This window comes from Rousettus aegyptiacus, unplaced genomic scaffold (assembly GCF_014176215.1).
Source record: "Rousettus aegyptiacus isolate mRouAeg1 unplaced genomic scaffold, mRouAeg1.p scaffold_m13_p_14, whole genome shotgun sequence".
Classification (NCBI taxonomy): domain Eukaryota; kingdom Metazoa; phylum Chordata; class Mammalia; order Chiroptera; family Pteropodidae; genus Rousettus; species Rousettus aegyptiacus.
In genome coordinates this window covers 56,061,026-56,075,513 of record NW_023416289.1, presented here as the reverse complement: position 1 = coordinate 56,075,513, position 14,488 = coordinate 56,061,026, and the positions used below count along the sequence as shown (strand labels likewise).

Genomic DNA, 14,488 nt, shown 5'->3' with positions numbered 1-14,488 from the left:
TGAGGATGATTATAATTATTGTGACAACGAATTTAACAATAGTAAAGGACAGTAAGTTTCAATATGCTTAAATAACTTGCTGCAAATGCCTTGATGGGCAGAGAGGCACAGATGTGAGGCCCAGCCGGTCGCAAGCCATGCTGAGGCCGCTGAGAACATCGTCCGGGGGCACGGGAGGGGCAGAGGGAGCTCTCCCGGTGACAAACGGCACAACAGGGCCGGGCCTTACCGCAGCGGTCCCGGATGACCAGGTTCCGGCCCTCCTTCAGGTGTATGGTCAGCAGGTAGGCAAACGGGCTGGGGAGGTTACTCACGCCATCGCCAGCTTCCCCGAGAGCCTGCACGGACGGAGAAGCAAGTTAAGTCGGTTGTCTCGGGCCCCCGGGAGAGAATTTCCGAAACACTTCTACATTTGCGGGATTAGAACGGCTCATCTTAACGCGTCATCGCCCCCTCACTCTGATGACTTGGCCAGTCTGCTTGGCTGACCCGTTCCCTGTGTCTTTGCAGCGCGGTGGGGTTCCTACCAGAAGTCAAAGGCACTGTGATACCTCTGCAACAGTACCCCTCCTAGGAGCATTGGGTAAGCGGAAAGCCAGCATCAGAAACAGGCTCGGCGTCGCTCACGGATGGCAGGATTCTTTTCTCGGGCGCTCACGGCGGAGCGGCGAGAGAGGAGCGGGCAGGCGGCCGCCATGGGCACGTGCCCCGCTGCCAAGGCAGATGTGACGTGTCTCCCCCCGCTGCCCCCTCCTTCTCGCCAGCCCCCGCCGACGCGGGCGCGCCCCTCCACGGGTAATAAACACCGTCGGAACCGCTCCGCGGCCGGCCCACTGAGCCCACGCGTCCGCCCGACACGCACAGGGGACGGGTCTGTCGCCGTCCAGCGCTGCCCTGCGTCCTGCACGTCTCCCCATCCTCCCCCGCCCCCGCTGCGCTGTCTCCTACACTCGCCCTCACGCTCCCGCCCCCCACGCACACCTCAATGCCGTTCACTGCTCTCTCCGGGACGTAGCCCTCCGATGGGCCATGATGTCCAATCAAGTCTGGCTTTGAATATTTATTAAATGAATCCAATTAAAGTTTTAAGCTAGAGTTTTGCACAAGTTCAGTTGTTTGTCTTTCTGACGAGAAAGGACAGATGGAATAATGTCTTGTTCAATTCATCGATCCTGTGGCTCAGTCCCCTCTGACAGCCTTCTTTGGAAAGTTTCCTCATCCATGTTTCAAAGCGTTTCAGAATGGCTCTGTCTCCCCTACCATCTCACTCAATTTCATAGCTGCTCTGTATTTTTAGAAGAATCTATCCCAGACTGACGAATCAATAGACGCTGAATTAATCTTTTCCAGCTATAATTTGCAAGGCCTGTCTTTGTAGGTGGATACGGTCGAGCATTCTTAAGAAATAAATGAGGCAAAGAAACACAGACCTGAACATTTGATAATATGTATATTACAGACTTTAGTGTTTAGCTGTTTTAAAAGAATGTCACTCACTGATTGTTCTTCAAAATGCTGGGATGTCATAGAAGCACTGAGATCATCATTTCCACAGAGCTTCTGTAAACAAAAAGAAAAAAAAATCACCTTGCTTTAAAAAAGCAAAAGAATATGAACCTACAAGGACAGCCTTTGTCGGGGCTTCCCCTTCGGACATCTGCCCTGCGCATAAGCAATTTCATGAGGCACCTGACTTCCTGCGTGTGTGGCAAGTCTTGGCAATCAAAGGTTGACTCAGTGGAGTCCACCTGGCCACAGCCTCTGCCTTCTTAGTCACTGATCAGAGAGCAGATAAGGCCAGCTCTGCTCTCGGGTCGCCCAGCACCCCTAATTCATCCGATGCTTACTTAACATGAGGGCCAAGTCACCATGTCTCGCCCGCCTGGCCCCCAGCCACCAAGGGGAGATGGCAACTCAGGAACCAGAGAACCAAGCTCGTTAGTTAGGTGGGAGACATTTCCAAATGGGATCTTAAAGACCTTCCTCAAATCAGACCTTCACGGGCCTAGCCCTGTACAGTCATCAACCAAAATGCAGGCGATGCATATTCTAAACAAATGACCTCGGAATGGGAGGTCTCTATGCTTCCCGATCTAAATATTCCTCAGAGGCTCAGCAAACGATTCCCCAGGGCAAGTGAAATGTGTGATTCATTAGTTGCACGCGATACAGTAGACGTCTCCACCATATCAGGCTGAATTCTGAGGAGTTCTGGAAGTCTGTGAAGGCTTCCAAGCTGGACGTGAGGTGGGCGGCCGGCACGGATGGGCCGGGTAGAAGGGAAATGAGCAAGTGGCCGCCCGGCCTTTGGGCTGTTCTGGTCCGACTCTCACATTTAGCCAGGCCTGATGTCTTGTATGAAAAACAAGGGATTTCTTCCTCCAAAGAAACGAAGGCTGGGCAAACTTCAAAGAAATGGGCAAGTTTAGAGACAGGAAGCATCCAGCAGAGACTGCTTAGATGCCCATGGACCCCTGGAGGTAGAAGTGGGGACCAGAGGCATTGTGGTCACTGGCCCTTCCCGCCCATAGTGACCATCGGGGAGGTCCTGGCACAGGTCAGATCCTTCGTGGATGGCAGGCTGCCATCCAAGACAGACAGACAGACAGACAGACACACACACACACACACACACTTTCTGTCTCTCTCTCTCTTCTCTCTCTCTCTCTCTCTCTCTCTCTCTCTTTTTCTCTCTCTCTCTCTCATGGAGCTTCAGGCAGCACTAGAACCTGGGGTTCCCAGGCAAGAGGGCAATTCCTCTGCCCCCAAGGGGGATGGTGAGGAGCTGCAGACAGGCAGGGGCTCTCTGGTCTACCTCCTCTGCACATAGTGACATCAAGAAACGCTGCGGCTAGGCAGGAGCAGCAGCCCCTGTCCGCCAGTGGGCCTGGAGCCTCGCGAGCCCCCCCAGGAAGAGGGGAGGCCCTGCGGCGCGTCGCATCTGCCTCCTTCCCCAGCCCCAGGTCTAACGGCCCAGGCCTCACACACGTCGCCCGGTTCAGATGAACTTATGCAGGGTTACGGGTGGTTTCGGAGGCTTGGACGTTTTCTTCAGGCCCAGCTCGCCCGTCAGCAGAGCGCCCGCACTGGCCCGGCTCGCACTGTGCACGCGGGGCTCGGCCTGAGGGACGAAGACAGGAGGCGGCAGCGCCGTGGCTGAACGCCACCCCCGCCCCAGTCTTGGTGTCTCTGCGGAAAGACACCCAAGGGGGCCGGGCAGGACTGTCTCTGAAGACCATTTACGACAATTAGAACCTTATTCGGCTCGTCTAGTCTCAAAAGGGTTGTCCCTGTGCCTTTCACGCCGCGCACTGCCGCTTCCTGGAAGGGCGAGGTCGTTAGCGGAGGGAGGTGGTGGCCGGTACGTCTCGCTGTCAGAGAGAAGGGGGGGTGCTGTGAAAGCATGGCCCTCCCGCTGGCCCCCCTGCGCGCGCTGCCAGGTAGCCCCGCCGTCCGTGACGGCGTTCATCGAGTGGCCAAGCGAGGCCCGCATAGCCACCCTCATTGACGCGCCACCGAACACGGATGCAGGGCTTTTCCTCAAGTATGCGATGAGTCTTCACGACAGAGTGGAGATGAAACGCGAAGAACGGCACGAACTCCACATCACGCTGGTTTTCCTCACAGAGAAGTCACAGGACTCACAGTCGCGGTTCCCGCGGCCGCCGTGGCTGTCGCGCGCCATGCACACGTACCGAGGAAGCGCGGCGGTCACCGCGCGGCAGGGGAGAGCTGCCGGCGGGCACGGGAGGCCCGGGAAGCAGCTGCGGGGGGACCGCTCCCCCCACCCTGCACGGAGCCTCAGGCATCGTCTGCCGTCGAGGCCGCATCATCTCCACCTTCTCTGCAAACCGAGTAACCGCCTCGGTGAGTCTGCATTAAAAACGGCGCGCGGCTCCCCACCCACCATGGTTAGAACCTACGTTCTCGATGAGCACGATCGAGCATTCCGAGGGTTTTAAATGTTCACTTTAAAAATAACAGAGCAAAACCGACTCTGTCCGCGTGTCACTGTAGCGCTGTGACTGTCGGCACGGGGGCACACCTGTGTCACCGCCACCAGGGCCGCGGCAGAGCGCAGTCCGTCGCCCCCCGAGTGCCTCCGCCGCCTCGCCGAGGCCACGCCGTCCTCCCGCCCCTACCTGCCATCGCACAGCTTCCCCTTTTCCGGAACGTCGCCTGAACAGAGCCACGCAGCGCACGGGTGCAGGAAAGGCGCTGGCATCTTTCCCTCGCAGCCCTTCCGAGCCGGCATTGGTGCAAACAGCGCGCTCCCTGTCGCTGCGGCGTCACGGTCCAGTCACGCGGGCCCCCCATCTTTTATCTGCTAAGCGTTGGTTTTAACAGCCTTAAACAACGTGTTTCCAAAGACGTACTCAAGAAAAGACAAGTACTTCTGAACATCATCAATGCTTAAACGTGTTACTATGACAAACTGTCTACTTACATACAAATATTCAGAAATACTGCATTGACATCGTGGTGTGAAAACGAATGTAAGACGAGTCGTCTCACGCGTGACTCCCGCCACCACCTTCCAGATAAGTGGGTTTGGCGTTTGAGTCCTCAGTGGTATTTACATTCTATCTTGCGAACTTAAGATTTATGGGAAGGTGGTCCAGTTGACCTTAAACAACAGGGGAGAGTCAGGGGTGCTGCCCCCACAATGTGGTTGAAAATCCACGCATAACTTTTGACCTCCCCCAGATTTCACTACACCAGTTGCCCCTAAGTGTCCACAGGGGAGAGATTCCAGGTCCCCTTCTGGAGACCAAAATTCACAGACGCTCAAGTACCCTGTACAAAATGGCACCAACGCACACAGCCGGCCTCCCGCAGCCACAAACTCCCAACGCAGATGAAAACCAGTTCAGATATTTATTGAAAAAAAATCCTCATATAAGTGGATCCTGCACAGTTCAATTCCACATTGTTCAACGGTTCTTTGTATGTGCATTCTCTTTAGATAAGAATACCTTGTCTGCAAGAATGCAAATTTATTAAAATGCAGCAGGATATGGGTAGATGTAAGATTAGATGAGTCAATCAGTTAGAAAAGAAAATCTCTTCTGGTCACCGAGGATCTTAAGAGTAAGACACTGATGTGAATAAACAACGTGTTCCTTTTGTGTACACTAAACTTGTACAAATACGACCTTCCACGTGGCTGCAGGACCTTACCAGGAGGTATACACAGGAAGCCAAGTTATAAACAATCTAAGCCATTACTGGCTGTTTATACTTCAGTGGAGGGAGACATACACCCACATCCAGGGAAGTCGAAGGAGAGGGAAAAGCTGACTGGGATCGCTTATATACAGTCCCTGAAAAACACTCCATTAAAGTACATGAGTAAAGCAAACGATCTATATGATACATATTTACTTACTTACTTAACCCACATCTCAGTTATTGAGAATATGAATCCTCTGTGCCACACACACAAATACCTACAGGGCAAAGGAAGCAACAAAATAAGCGAAGGGAATCAGATGCATAGACAGACCATCCAGTGATCCCTGGACACAGCAATAGCATCAAAACCACCCCACGGCAATTCAAGGTCACGATTGAAGTGTCTGCTCAGAAAAAGTCAGGTCTACCAGATGGCCAGTCTGCTCATATTCTATTTTTGCACATCTTTTGGGGAGGTTATTGACCATAAAATCAAGGTATACATATTTAGTTTTCCCCTACCACAAGATTGTTCTCTAAAAGAGATTCCCCTGAAATACTATCTAAGATACAAAACACAGGTTGTGCGTGTGTGTGTGTGTGTGTGCGCGGATGTGCATGTGCATGTGGACATATACCCCACTCACCCAAGTAACGGCATAAAACAGTGCTCAGCAAATTACAAGCCAACACTAGGTTTTATAAAGTTCCAACTCTGAAACACAGCCGCAGCTATGCGTTTACATATTGTCCATGGCTGATTTCACGTCACAGGTTCCGTGGTTGTAACCAAGTCCATATGGCCCCACAAAGCTATACCTATTGGTTGTCTGGCCCTTTAAGAAAAAGTTTGCCACCCCTGATTCAATAAACTTTCCTTTCCATATCTGGTAATATTTATCCACTGATCTTCCACACATTTCTTTTTCACGTTTTCTTAGCAGTAGATACTTTAAAACAATAACGGCCCCCTTATATGTGTTTAGCAATTGATAACTTACAAACACATACTCCTATTAACTTCTCATAAGGAGTCCACGGGTGGTCATTAGCACCACCGTCTCACAAATGAAGAAGCCAGAGGTAAGAAGCTAAACGGTTGCCAAGGCGAAGCAAGAAAGCCGGCCCTTCACCCGAGCACCCTGGGCATCTGCTCCTTTCCCGGCGCCACAGGTGGACCCAGGACCAGGAGGAGCCAGAAACAGAGCTCCCCGCCTGGCTCGCTGGGCAGCCCTTCCGCGCGGGAGCAGCCGAGGCTCCGGCGTCCGAAGGGCTGGTAGTTGGTCCCCACTCCTGCTGCTTCCTAGCTCCGTGCCTCTGAAAAATCTACTTAAAGTTTATGACACGGGACAAGAAAGACGCTTAACCTCATAGATTGTTAGGAGGAAAAGTAATTCATTCGAGGAGATCTACCGAGTATCTTCTCCAGGCCACGCACTGTACAAGGCTCTTTACACACGGAATGAAGCTAATAGATGTCGTCCGCTGAGATAATATTTGTATTGTACTGAGCAGAGTTCTTTACACATAACCTCTCAGTAAGTGGCATTAGGTTGGTATTGCTATTCTATTATTATTATTATTATTATTATTATTATTATTATTTATTGATACTGGATGTGCTTGGGAAGACTGGAGGAAAGAAGGTCGGTGAAGGTGGTCAGTAACCCAAGTCCCTCCCTTAGTCCTGACCATCCCGCCACCACTGACAGACACTCTTCTCATGACGGAAAATGGAGAACTGGCTGACGAAGCCACAGGGCTGAGCCGTCTCCCCATCTACCCCCGCCCTTCAGCCAGCGCCTGCGTCCTCCCCAGCCTGCACGCTGCAGACCCCAGCCTGCCCTGCCCGTGGGCAACAGTGCACCGAGCCCGCGGGGTCTCTACGTATCCTGCTCATCCAGCGCCCCAGGTGGCCTTTATCGTCTAGCAGAGCTTCCTGGCAGGGTGGGAGCGCACACCTGAGAGCCGCAGAGGGAACTGCGACAGCCGCCGGCCCCGGCCCTCTGGCCCCGCACACTGTTCCCCTGCTCCTCCCGAAACAAGCCGGGGACTTCCCCGCCTCCCTGGGGCCTGCCCACTTGCCGTTTTCCTCTTCAGAGGTGCTTCTTTTGCCCGACAGGCACACTCACTTCCTCGCCTCCTCTAGGTCTTCGCATAAACGTTGGCGTCTTGGAAGAGGTTTCTCCTGAGCACTCTGTTCTAAACTGTGCCATCTGCCCCCCGCCCCAGCATTCCCAAGCACCTTTCTCTGCTTTGTTTTTCTCCGTTGCATTTATTGCTTTCTGAATGCGCCTGTAGCCTGCCACCACTAGGCAGGATCTTCACGAGGACGTGGATTTTCGTCTGCCTCGTTGACTGCTATGTTGCTAGAGCCCAGGACGGGATCGGCATGAAGTGAGTAGGTGCTCAGCAGATGGGCAGGAGGGAGGGACGTAGCAAGCCTCGTCCTCGACGGACCCTGGCATATGGCTGACGCACCTGTCCCAGTGACACCGTGAGGCTGAGTCATGATTGTTGAGATAAAACGAGAATAGCAAAGAACACGTAACTGACGTGGAGAGCCACTGACACGCTTGCTTCATTTTGTGAGCTGCAAGTTGCCTTTTCTCCTCAGCGATGTGTCATTCTGCTTCTCTGTGGTCACCAAACTGAAGCTCTGTGGTTGCCCAGCAGTTTCCAGAAAGATTCCCAACAGAGTTCTTTTCTAAACCTCTCTACTCACCCACACAGACCAGCACCAAAGGGAGTTGCTTAAAACTCCAACTGCCAAATAAAATGTTTGGGAGGGACATGCCCTTCTGTGAGATTGCACAGATCATGGGAAGATAATAATCCTTCTGTTCGGGATTACTTATTATTGACCACAATGAGAAGCCCAGTTGACCACTATCGTTACCCTTGATTTTTAAAGGTCACAGTAAATGCAGGAAAACAAATGTCTTCTTCTGATGACCGACTTTTTTTAGATCACCAGCTCTGAATTCTCCCAAGCTTCAGGACTGTATTTCCAAACTCTTGTTACACACACAGCTTTGCGCCTTGGATAAGGATCCTGGCTCTGATGCTTACTAGTTGGATGACATTAGACAAGTAATTAATGCTCCTTGGCTACCTACGTCATTCTGAAAACATGATGCTACAAATAACTAAAATAATGCTAGTAAGTACAATCATAATCACAGCAGTGAGTCCTTGTGGGGAACTTGTGACCGACGGCCAGGGACAAGGCTAAGAGCATTCTGTTTTTCTAGCCTCACAGACGTGGCATTTAACTACTCGGTTTTACTTTCCATCTATCCGAGTCTTATCCTCCTCGAGCCTCTCCTGGCCACCTTCCCAGAGCGACGGATCCCCAGCCACCCACCGGTTACCGAGCACTGACTAGGGCTGCCTGGCATCATCCGGCATTTTTCCCACTAGCTGGTCAGGTCTCAAGTCCGTCAGCAGTGCTGCGGACAGGAACCGGAAGCGACTTTCCGTTTTTTCTAAATACTTAACTGATTCTACAAGGCGTGAGAGAGCATGGTAGTCCCTTCTTCTTCTGTGGTTTCGCTTTCTGAGGTTTCAGTTCCCCGTGGTCAACCACGGTCCGACAATATTAAAGGGAAAATTCCAGAAATAGACGATTCAGATGTTTTACGCCGCGTGCCCTTCTAAGCCATGTGATGGAAGCAAACGCTGTCCCGCCCCGTCCTGCCCGGAACACGAGTGACCCCTCCATCCGACACACCTGCCTCGCCTCGTCTCGTCACGTGGGCGCTGTATCGTCTCACGCCGCCACAAGGAGAAGGGCGAGTACAGGGCGCTAAGATAGTTTGAGGGAGAGAGAACACATTCGCATAACCCTCATTACAGTGTATTGTTATAACTGCTTAATTTATTATTAGTTATTATAGTCTCTTATGACACCTAATTTATAAGTTACCCTTGATCGTAGGTACGTACGTATAGAAAAACACATAGTCTATATAGGGTTCAGTACCATCCGTGGTTTCGGGCACCCACTGGGGTCTTGGAGCATATCCCCATGGATAATGGGGCACCCTGTACCTTGTGAAACAGCTAGTGGGGTGAATGCTGACTGTGGAGAGAGGTGAGAAGAAAAAGCAAAATAAGAAGAAAAGAAGGAAAACTAAACTACTCTCCCTCTGAATCTCCTTAACTCTGCCTCTTTATATTTAGTGTAACGCTTGGGGATGGCTTTAGCCCCCCCCCCCCCAGGGCCCCCACATGTCACCACCTTCTCCAACCCAGCTGAATTTGCTACGGCCCCACAGCACCTAGCAGGGGACTGTGGCTTGAAGGTTGGCTGCAGAGATGACGTGGATCAATACATTTCACATAAGCAGCGCTTGCAGGAAGCCTGGGAGAAGAAAAAGAAGACATTCTTTCTACTTTGAGGACTTCCAACCTGACGAGAGAGGCCAGCTCCTAAATAATTAATACAAGGCGGTTGCGGAGTCTGCCATAGTGTCAGGCGCCCTTACCGCGTCCCAAGCCCCAGGTCTTGATGATGAAAGCAGTGAGATGAAGCCAAGAGGCCACCTTTCTCCCACCAGAAGGCCTGACACACAGTCTCCAAAGGAGACAAGCTGGTTGCCAGGCAACCATAACACACTATCGGCCTGGCTGAAAGTGATAACATAAAACCGAGACAGTAATGTCAATCAGAAAAAGGAGAAGCCACGCAAAGAAATCTAAGTAAGAGTTTGGACTTGCCTTTGAACTCTGTAGAGAGAAGAGAAAGTGTGTCATAAAGCTTTAATGAATCCTGGCTGCATTGGCCGGGCAAATCGGCATGTTGATTTGAGATGGATGTCGTCGGTCCATGGTCACATGGTCGTCATGAGTCAGTCTTCAGAGCCAGACAGTTAACATGCGTCTTGAAGCCTGGTGACTTTCTCGAGGCCTTACCCAGTGACGCCCTAGCCCACTGCCAATTTGCCTTCTCCACCTCCTCTGCCTGTTTCTGTCCCTTTCTCCCTCTACAGATTTCTACAGAAGGCAACCGTGCTACCCGCGTGCGGATGAAGATGGGGTGATTACACTGCTTGTAGAGTCAGGAAAGGCACCAAAGAGAAGGAAGGTTTCAGCTGGGGTGAAAGACGTGAGAAAGTTTTGGTAAGAGAAGAATGAAGTGGATATGGGAGGAGGCCGATGTGAGAGGGATAAATAAAGATTTTGTAGAACATGAAAAGTGAGAGAAGTGAAACGGTCTGACATTATTCACAGGGGCTTTGCTCGAGCAACTAGGTGATGCTGCCAAGAAATGATGGTCCGTTCAGGGGGACAGAGAATTCTGTCGACCGAAGCCGAGACAGGGTTTCCGCGGGACGCCCAGTGTGACGGGAACAGGGCTCAGGAGAGCCTGGCGCAGCCTTTTCTGCTGACATCTTTCTTACTCCGGACCTACTTCGCCCCGTTCTGATTTGTCGGCGGCTCTGAGCACGTGCACGGACACCTCCAGGCGCCGCCGGCCCCTGCGTTCTCACCGCCTTCCTCCGCTTCCCCCATCTCTAACGTCCTTCTGTGCCTCGTTATTCCATTTCCGCGTAACTGTAAGCCAACACTTCACGTCTTCTGCTGGCCCTGGCGGGACTGGAAAGTGACCGGAACATTCACACGATATCGATATTGGGGGTCGGACCTCAGAGCTGCAGGCTCAGCCAGAAATCAAGTCAGCATTGGGCACAAGGCAGGCGAGACAAACCCCAGGGGTGCCCTGGACCACGGGCACCGCGTCCCCTACCTAACCTTCTAGGAAGCTGCAGTCACAGTAAGTTACACCAAGAGTATTTGGCAAACGTGTGATTGTCCTTACAGGTGACTTCCTCAGCTTCCCGCCCCCCAAATTTACATAGCCTAGTGGAGAAGATAAGCGAGGGAGTGACTCCCTTCTGACCACCTGATAGACTTGACTCTCAGGTAGTGGGAGGGACCGGACAATGCAGATCCCCCCACCCCTCGATGCAGGGAGCGGGGCACGGGGACAGGGAGGAAGGGGCAGCAGAACAATGCACGGGACCCCACGTGGTCTTACGAGTCTGATTAGCTATAGCCCAGCCCCTCTTTCCTTTGCAAAGGGCCACCGAGCGGATCAATGACACTCAGGTGGCACGGGAAGAATCAGGCTTATTCTCTATCACGCCCTTCCTGGGGCAGGGAAAGAGAAGCAGAAAATTCTTTTGCAAAATGAAGGGTTCTTTAAAGAAAAAAAAAATGGCCAATTTAAAAGGAGAAATAAAATTTCCCAGAATAACCTATCCTTACAGAACTCCGCGTGTTCCAGCCTCTTCTGCATTTAGCCTGGAGAGAAAATAACCACCGCGCTCATCCCTCTGCCACCGCTGACCTGCGCCTCGGCACGGCCCGCCTCCCCAGACCGCCGTCGCTCCGGAAAACCCCCCAAGGCTCGCCCCCTCCCCCTCAACATGTTGGCCAAATCCCTTCACCTGTCAACTCCCGCCTCTCCGTGCCAGCTCGGACACTGCCTCGTGCCCCACGACCCGCTCTATCTACCGGGACACAAGGTCTGGATGTTTTGCACAGACAGTTCCAAATCCGTTTGCCTCTTATGCTACACTCAGCGCTGCGCAAAGCCGTCCCCCACCTGATCGCAGCTCCGAGGCAGGGTCTCTCTCACCCATCTCTGTTTCCAGTCATAACCAAGGATGCCTTTGTTAGAACAGACATTCAAATCTTTATATTCAGCCCAAACTATTGAAATGCTAATGGAGTTTAACAGCATTGACTTACAACAAATTCTTCTAACTTGAGATGGTCAGTATATCAAAGCCAAGAAGTCTACCCATTTTTTTTTCTCATTAGTTAATAAGTAATAAGAAGTAAAGATTAACCTTCCATTCATTATTTAACGTGTTACCTTCTTCATATTAAACTAGTTAATAATTCGCTTAATTTATATTTTGACTAGTAAAAATCTATATTTCAAATTTATAAATGCAGTAAAAAAAAATCATAAAATTCTTGCAAAAAGAATCTCATAAATATCAGTGGTAATGGGAAAAAAACAGGTAGTCGTTTAATGGGTAGTTTTGTTTCAACATAATAATGCTTCCAAAAGAATCTGACCACAAGAATCCTCCTCAATCCCATGCCCCAATAAAAATGAAATATATGACATATTTAATAGGCTTCGATTCTAAAAATAAAACCAAAAATCCCAGTTGAATAACCAGTGTTCTATGCAATTATCACTCTAACCTGAAACACAGAAAAATTAACCCGTTTCCTCAACACTGGAACCTACTTCATTGATGTAGAAATTTTTTTAAAAAAAATACGATTAAATAGATCATCAAATCACAATCTGGTAATTGAATTTAAATTAATCTCTTTCTAGAAATATAAGATTTTCTCATAATTATATTTGGCTGTTTTATCTTATGGAAATATTAACGCTTTGTAAAATTACGGAATTACTAAAAATTTGTTTCCTTTCCTTTTGGGCTATTTTTTTTTTTTTTTTAGAGAATGCAAGTGAAAGTCACCCACAGCTAAGTGTGCACACATGCACGTACATCCGAAGTAGGAGAAAATTCAGTCTTTGGCAGTCAAAAGGAGACATGCATCCATATACATTTCTTAGGACTGGAAATATAAATTTTTGCGTATTGTAGGCCTGGGCCATAGTGCAGAGAGATATAGAAACAGAGAGACAGATACATACTTAAGCCAACTCAGAGGAAAAGTTATGCTTTTAATTTCTTTGCCAGCAGATGGAAAAAGAAAAACTTATCCAATAGGGCTTTTAATGCCTTGAAGTCTCCTAGAAAGGCTATTTGTAAAAGTTTTTAAATACATAGAGGTCAACCCCAAAACTAATGGGAACACTGGGTGCAATCAATATTACCTTAATTTAAATTCTTGTAAATGACATTCTCTCCATCCAAGCTAACCACGAAAATAACTCCTAACCAAATTTCCCAAGGGCACCCAATGCACTTAAAAAAGAAAGACAAACAAAGAGAAACAAAGTGCCCAGCCCAGGCTCACCTCTGGCTCTTCCAGCACCTCGTCCCCGTGGGGCCTCTGCGGGAGCAGCTCGCACGCGCCATTGCTGGACGCCCTCCTGTCCTCGGCAGGGGACGCGAAGGTCTCCTCGGAGTCTGTGTCCGGCACGTGCAGGTGGCCCGCTTCCTCCTGGCTCCAGTCCAGGTCTTCTTCAGACTGCTTCAGGGAGCTGCTGCTGCTCTTGGGTAAGATCCCCGCTGTGGACAGGCTGCTGGGCACCGAGGTGTAGGACGACTGTGGCCCTGAGTAAGGCCGGCCCTCGGGGGCCATGGCCTTGGCCTCCAGCAGGTCAGGGACGGAGAGGCTGAGGCGCCGATCCAGGTGGTGATGCCTTCCCCGTACGTCCAGGGCTTTGTCTGGGTTCTTTTTCACCTTCTTCTTGCCCAGGTTGAGAAACAAGGGCCGTGTCTTCTGTTTGAATGAGCCCCAGACGGACGGTTTATCCAGATCCATGGCTGCATGAAGACTCCCGGAAGCCACTCTGGGAAAGAGTGCGTCTCTGCAGAAAACTTCAGGGAGTCCTAGGACACAGAGCATGAGACGACAGAACGTGAGACTTCACCGTGGCATCGGGACCCATCGCAGTGGGAAACGTGACTCGAAATCACAGTTTCCATCAAGGCATCACAATCGAAACACCCGATAGTTATGTCTACAAATATAAGGAAATGCTTATTCAAGGACTTTCACCTAGCATTTTATGTAGCTCTCATATTTGTGATTATCAGAGAATAAAGGATAAAGTGGTTTTATTCCATTTTTCTGGGAACCGGAATAAATTTTGCAAAATAAATTTTGCAAAAGCATTCTGACCATAATTCCCTCGTGTGTGTAAGCTGCACAGAACCAGGTATACAAACTTATAAATACAATAATATGTGCCCTCTCCCAAAAAGTGTTCTTAGACGTGCCCATAAACCTAACACACTGGTCTCTTTGATGCTTGAAAATATCACCACTCCAGTCAACAACAGTACAGCCTTCAGAATAAAAGAAACTTGAGAGAATAAATCCAAGGAACAGCTAGGTTTGAAGAAAGGGCTTGTGAGATAAACCCAACTACCTGAGAATTAAAATATCTTCAGTGTTCCTCACTCCAGAGGATATTTAAAAACAAACTTGAACGTATTTGTTCCATTTCCCAGCATAACATAAGTTCATGGATGATTGTCATAGACGTCCAAAGGGCTACGAGTTCAAGCCTAACCCAGGTTCTACAAGTCGTCAGTGCTAGAAGCTCATTCTCTTCACAAAACAAGACACCTATGCGCCTCTA

At 50.2% G+C, this 14,488-nt stretch overlaps 1 protein-coding gene across 11 annotated transcripts in view; it reads right to left on the bottom strand.

Moving 5' to 3' along the window:
- The window catches only part of MCTP2 (multiple C2 and transmembrane domain containing 2), a 526,866-nt gene that overhangs the window by 120,032 nt on the left and 392,346 nt on the right, over window positions 1–14,488 (bottom strand). For 10 of the 11 annotated variants that reach the window (XR_001594232.2, XR_001594234.2, XM_036232007.1 and 7 more), the window contains 3 exons: window positions 13,195–13,733; window positions 1,498–1,560; window positions 230–338 (listed from right to left, as the gene is read on the bottom strand). Coding sequence is in view for 9 of the 11 variants with exons in the window: in XM_036232007.1 (XP_036087900.1) it covers window positions 230–338; window positions 1,498–1,560; window positions 13,195–13,665 (643 nt within the window). In the remaining 2 variants the exon portion in view is untranslated. The remainder of the gene's footprint in view (window positions 1–229; window positions 339–1,497; window positions 1,561–13,194; window positions 13,734–14,488) is intronic. The other variant, XM_016123437.2, reaches the window with a different exon arrangement.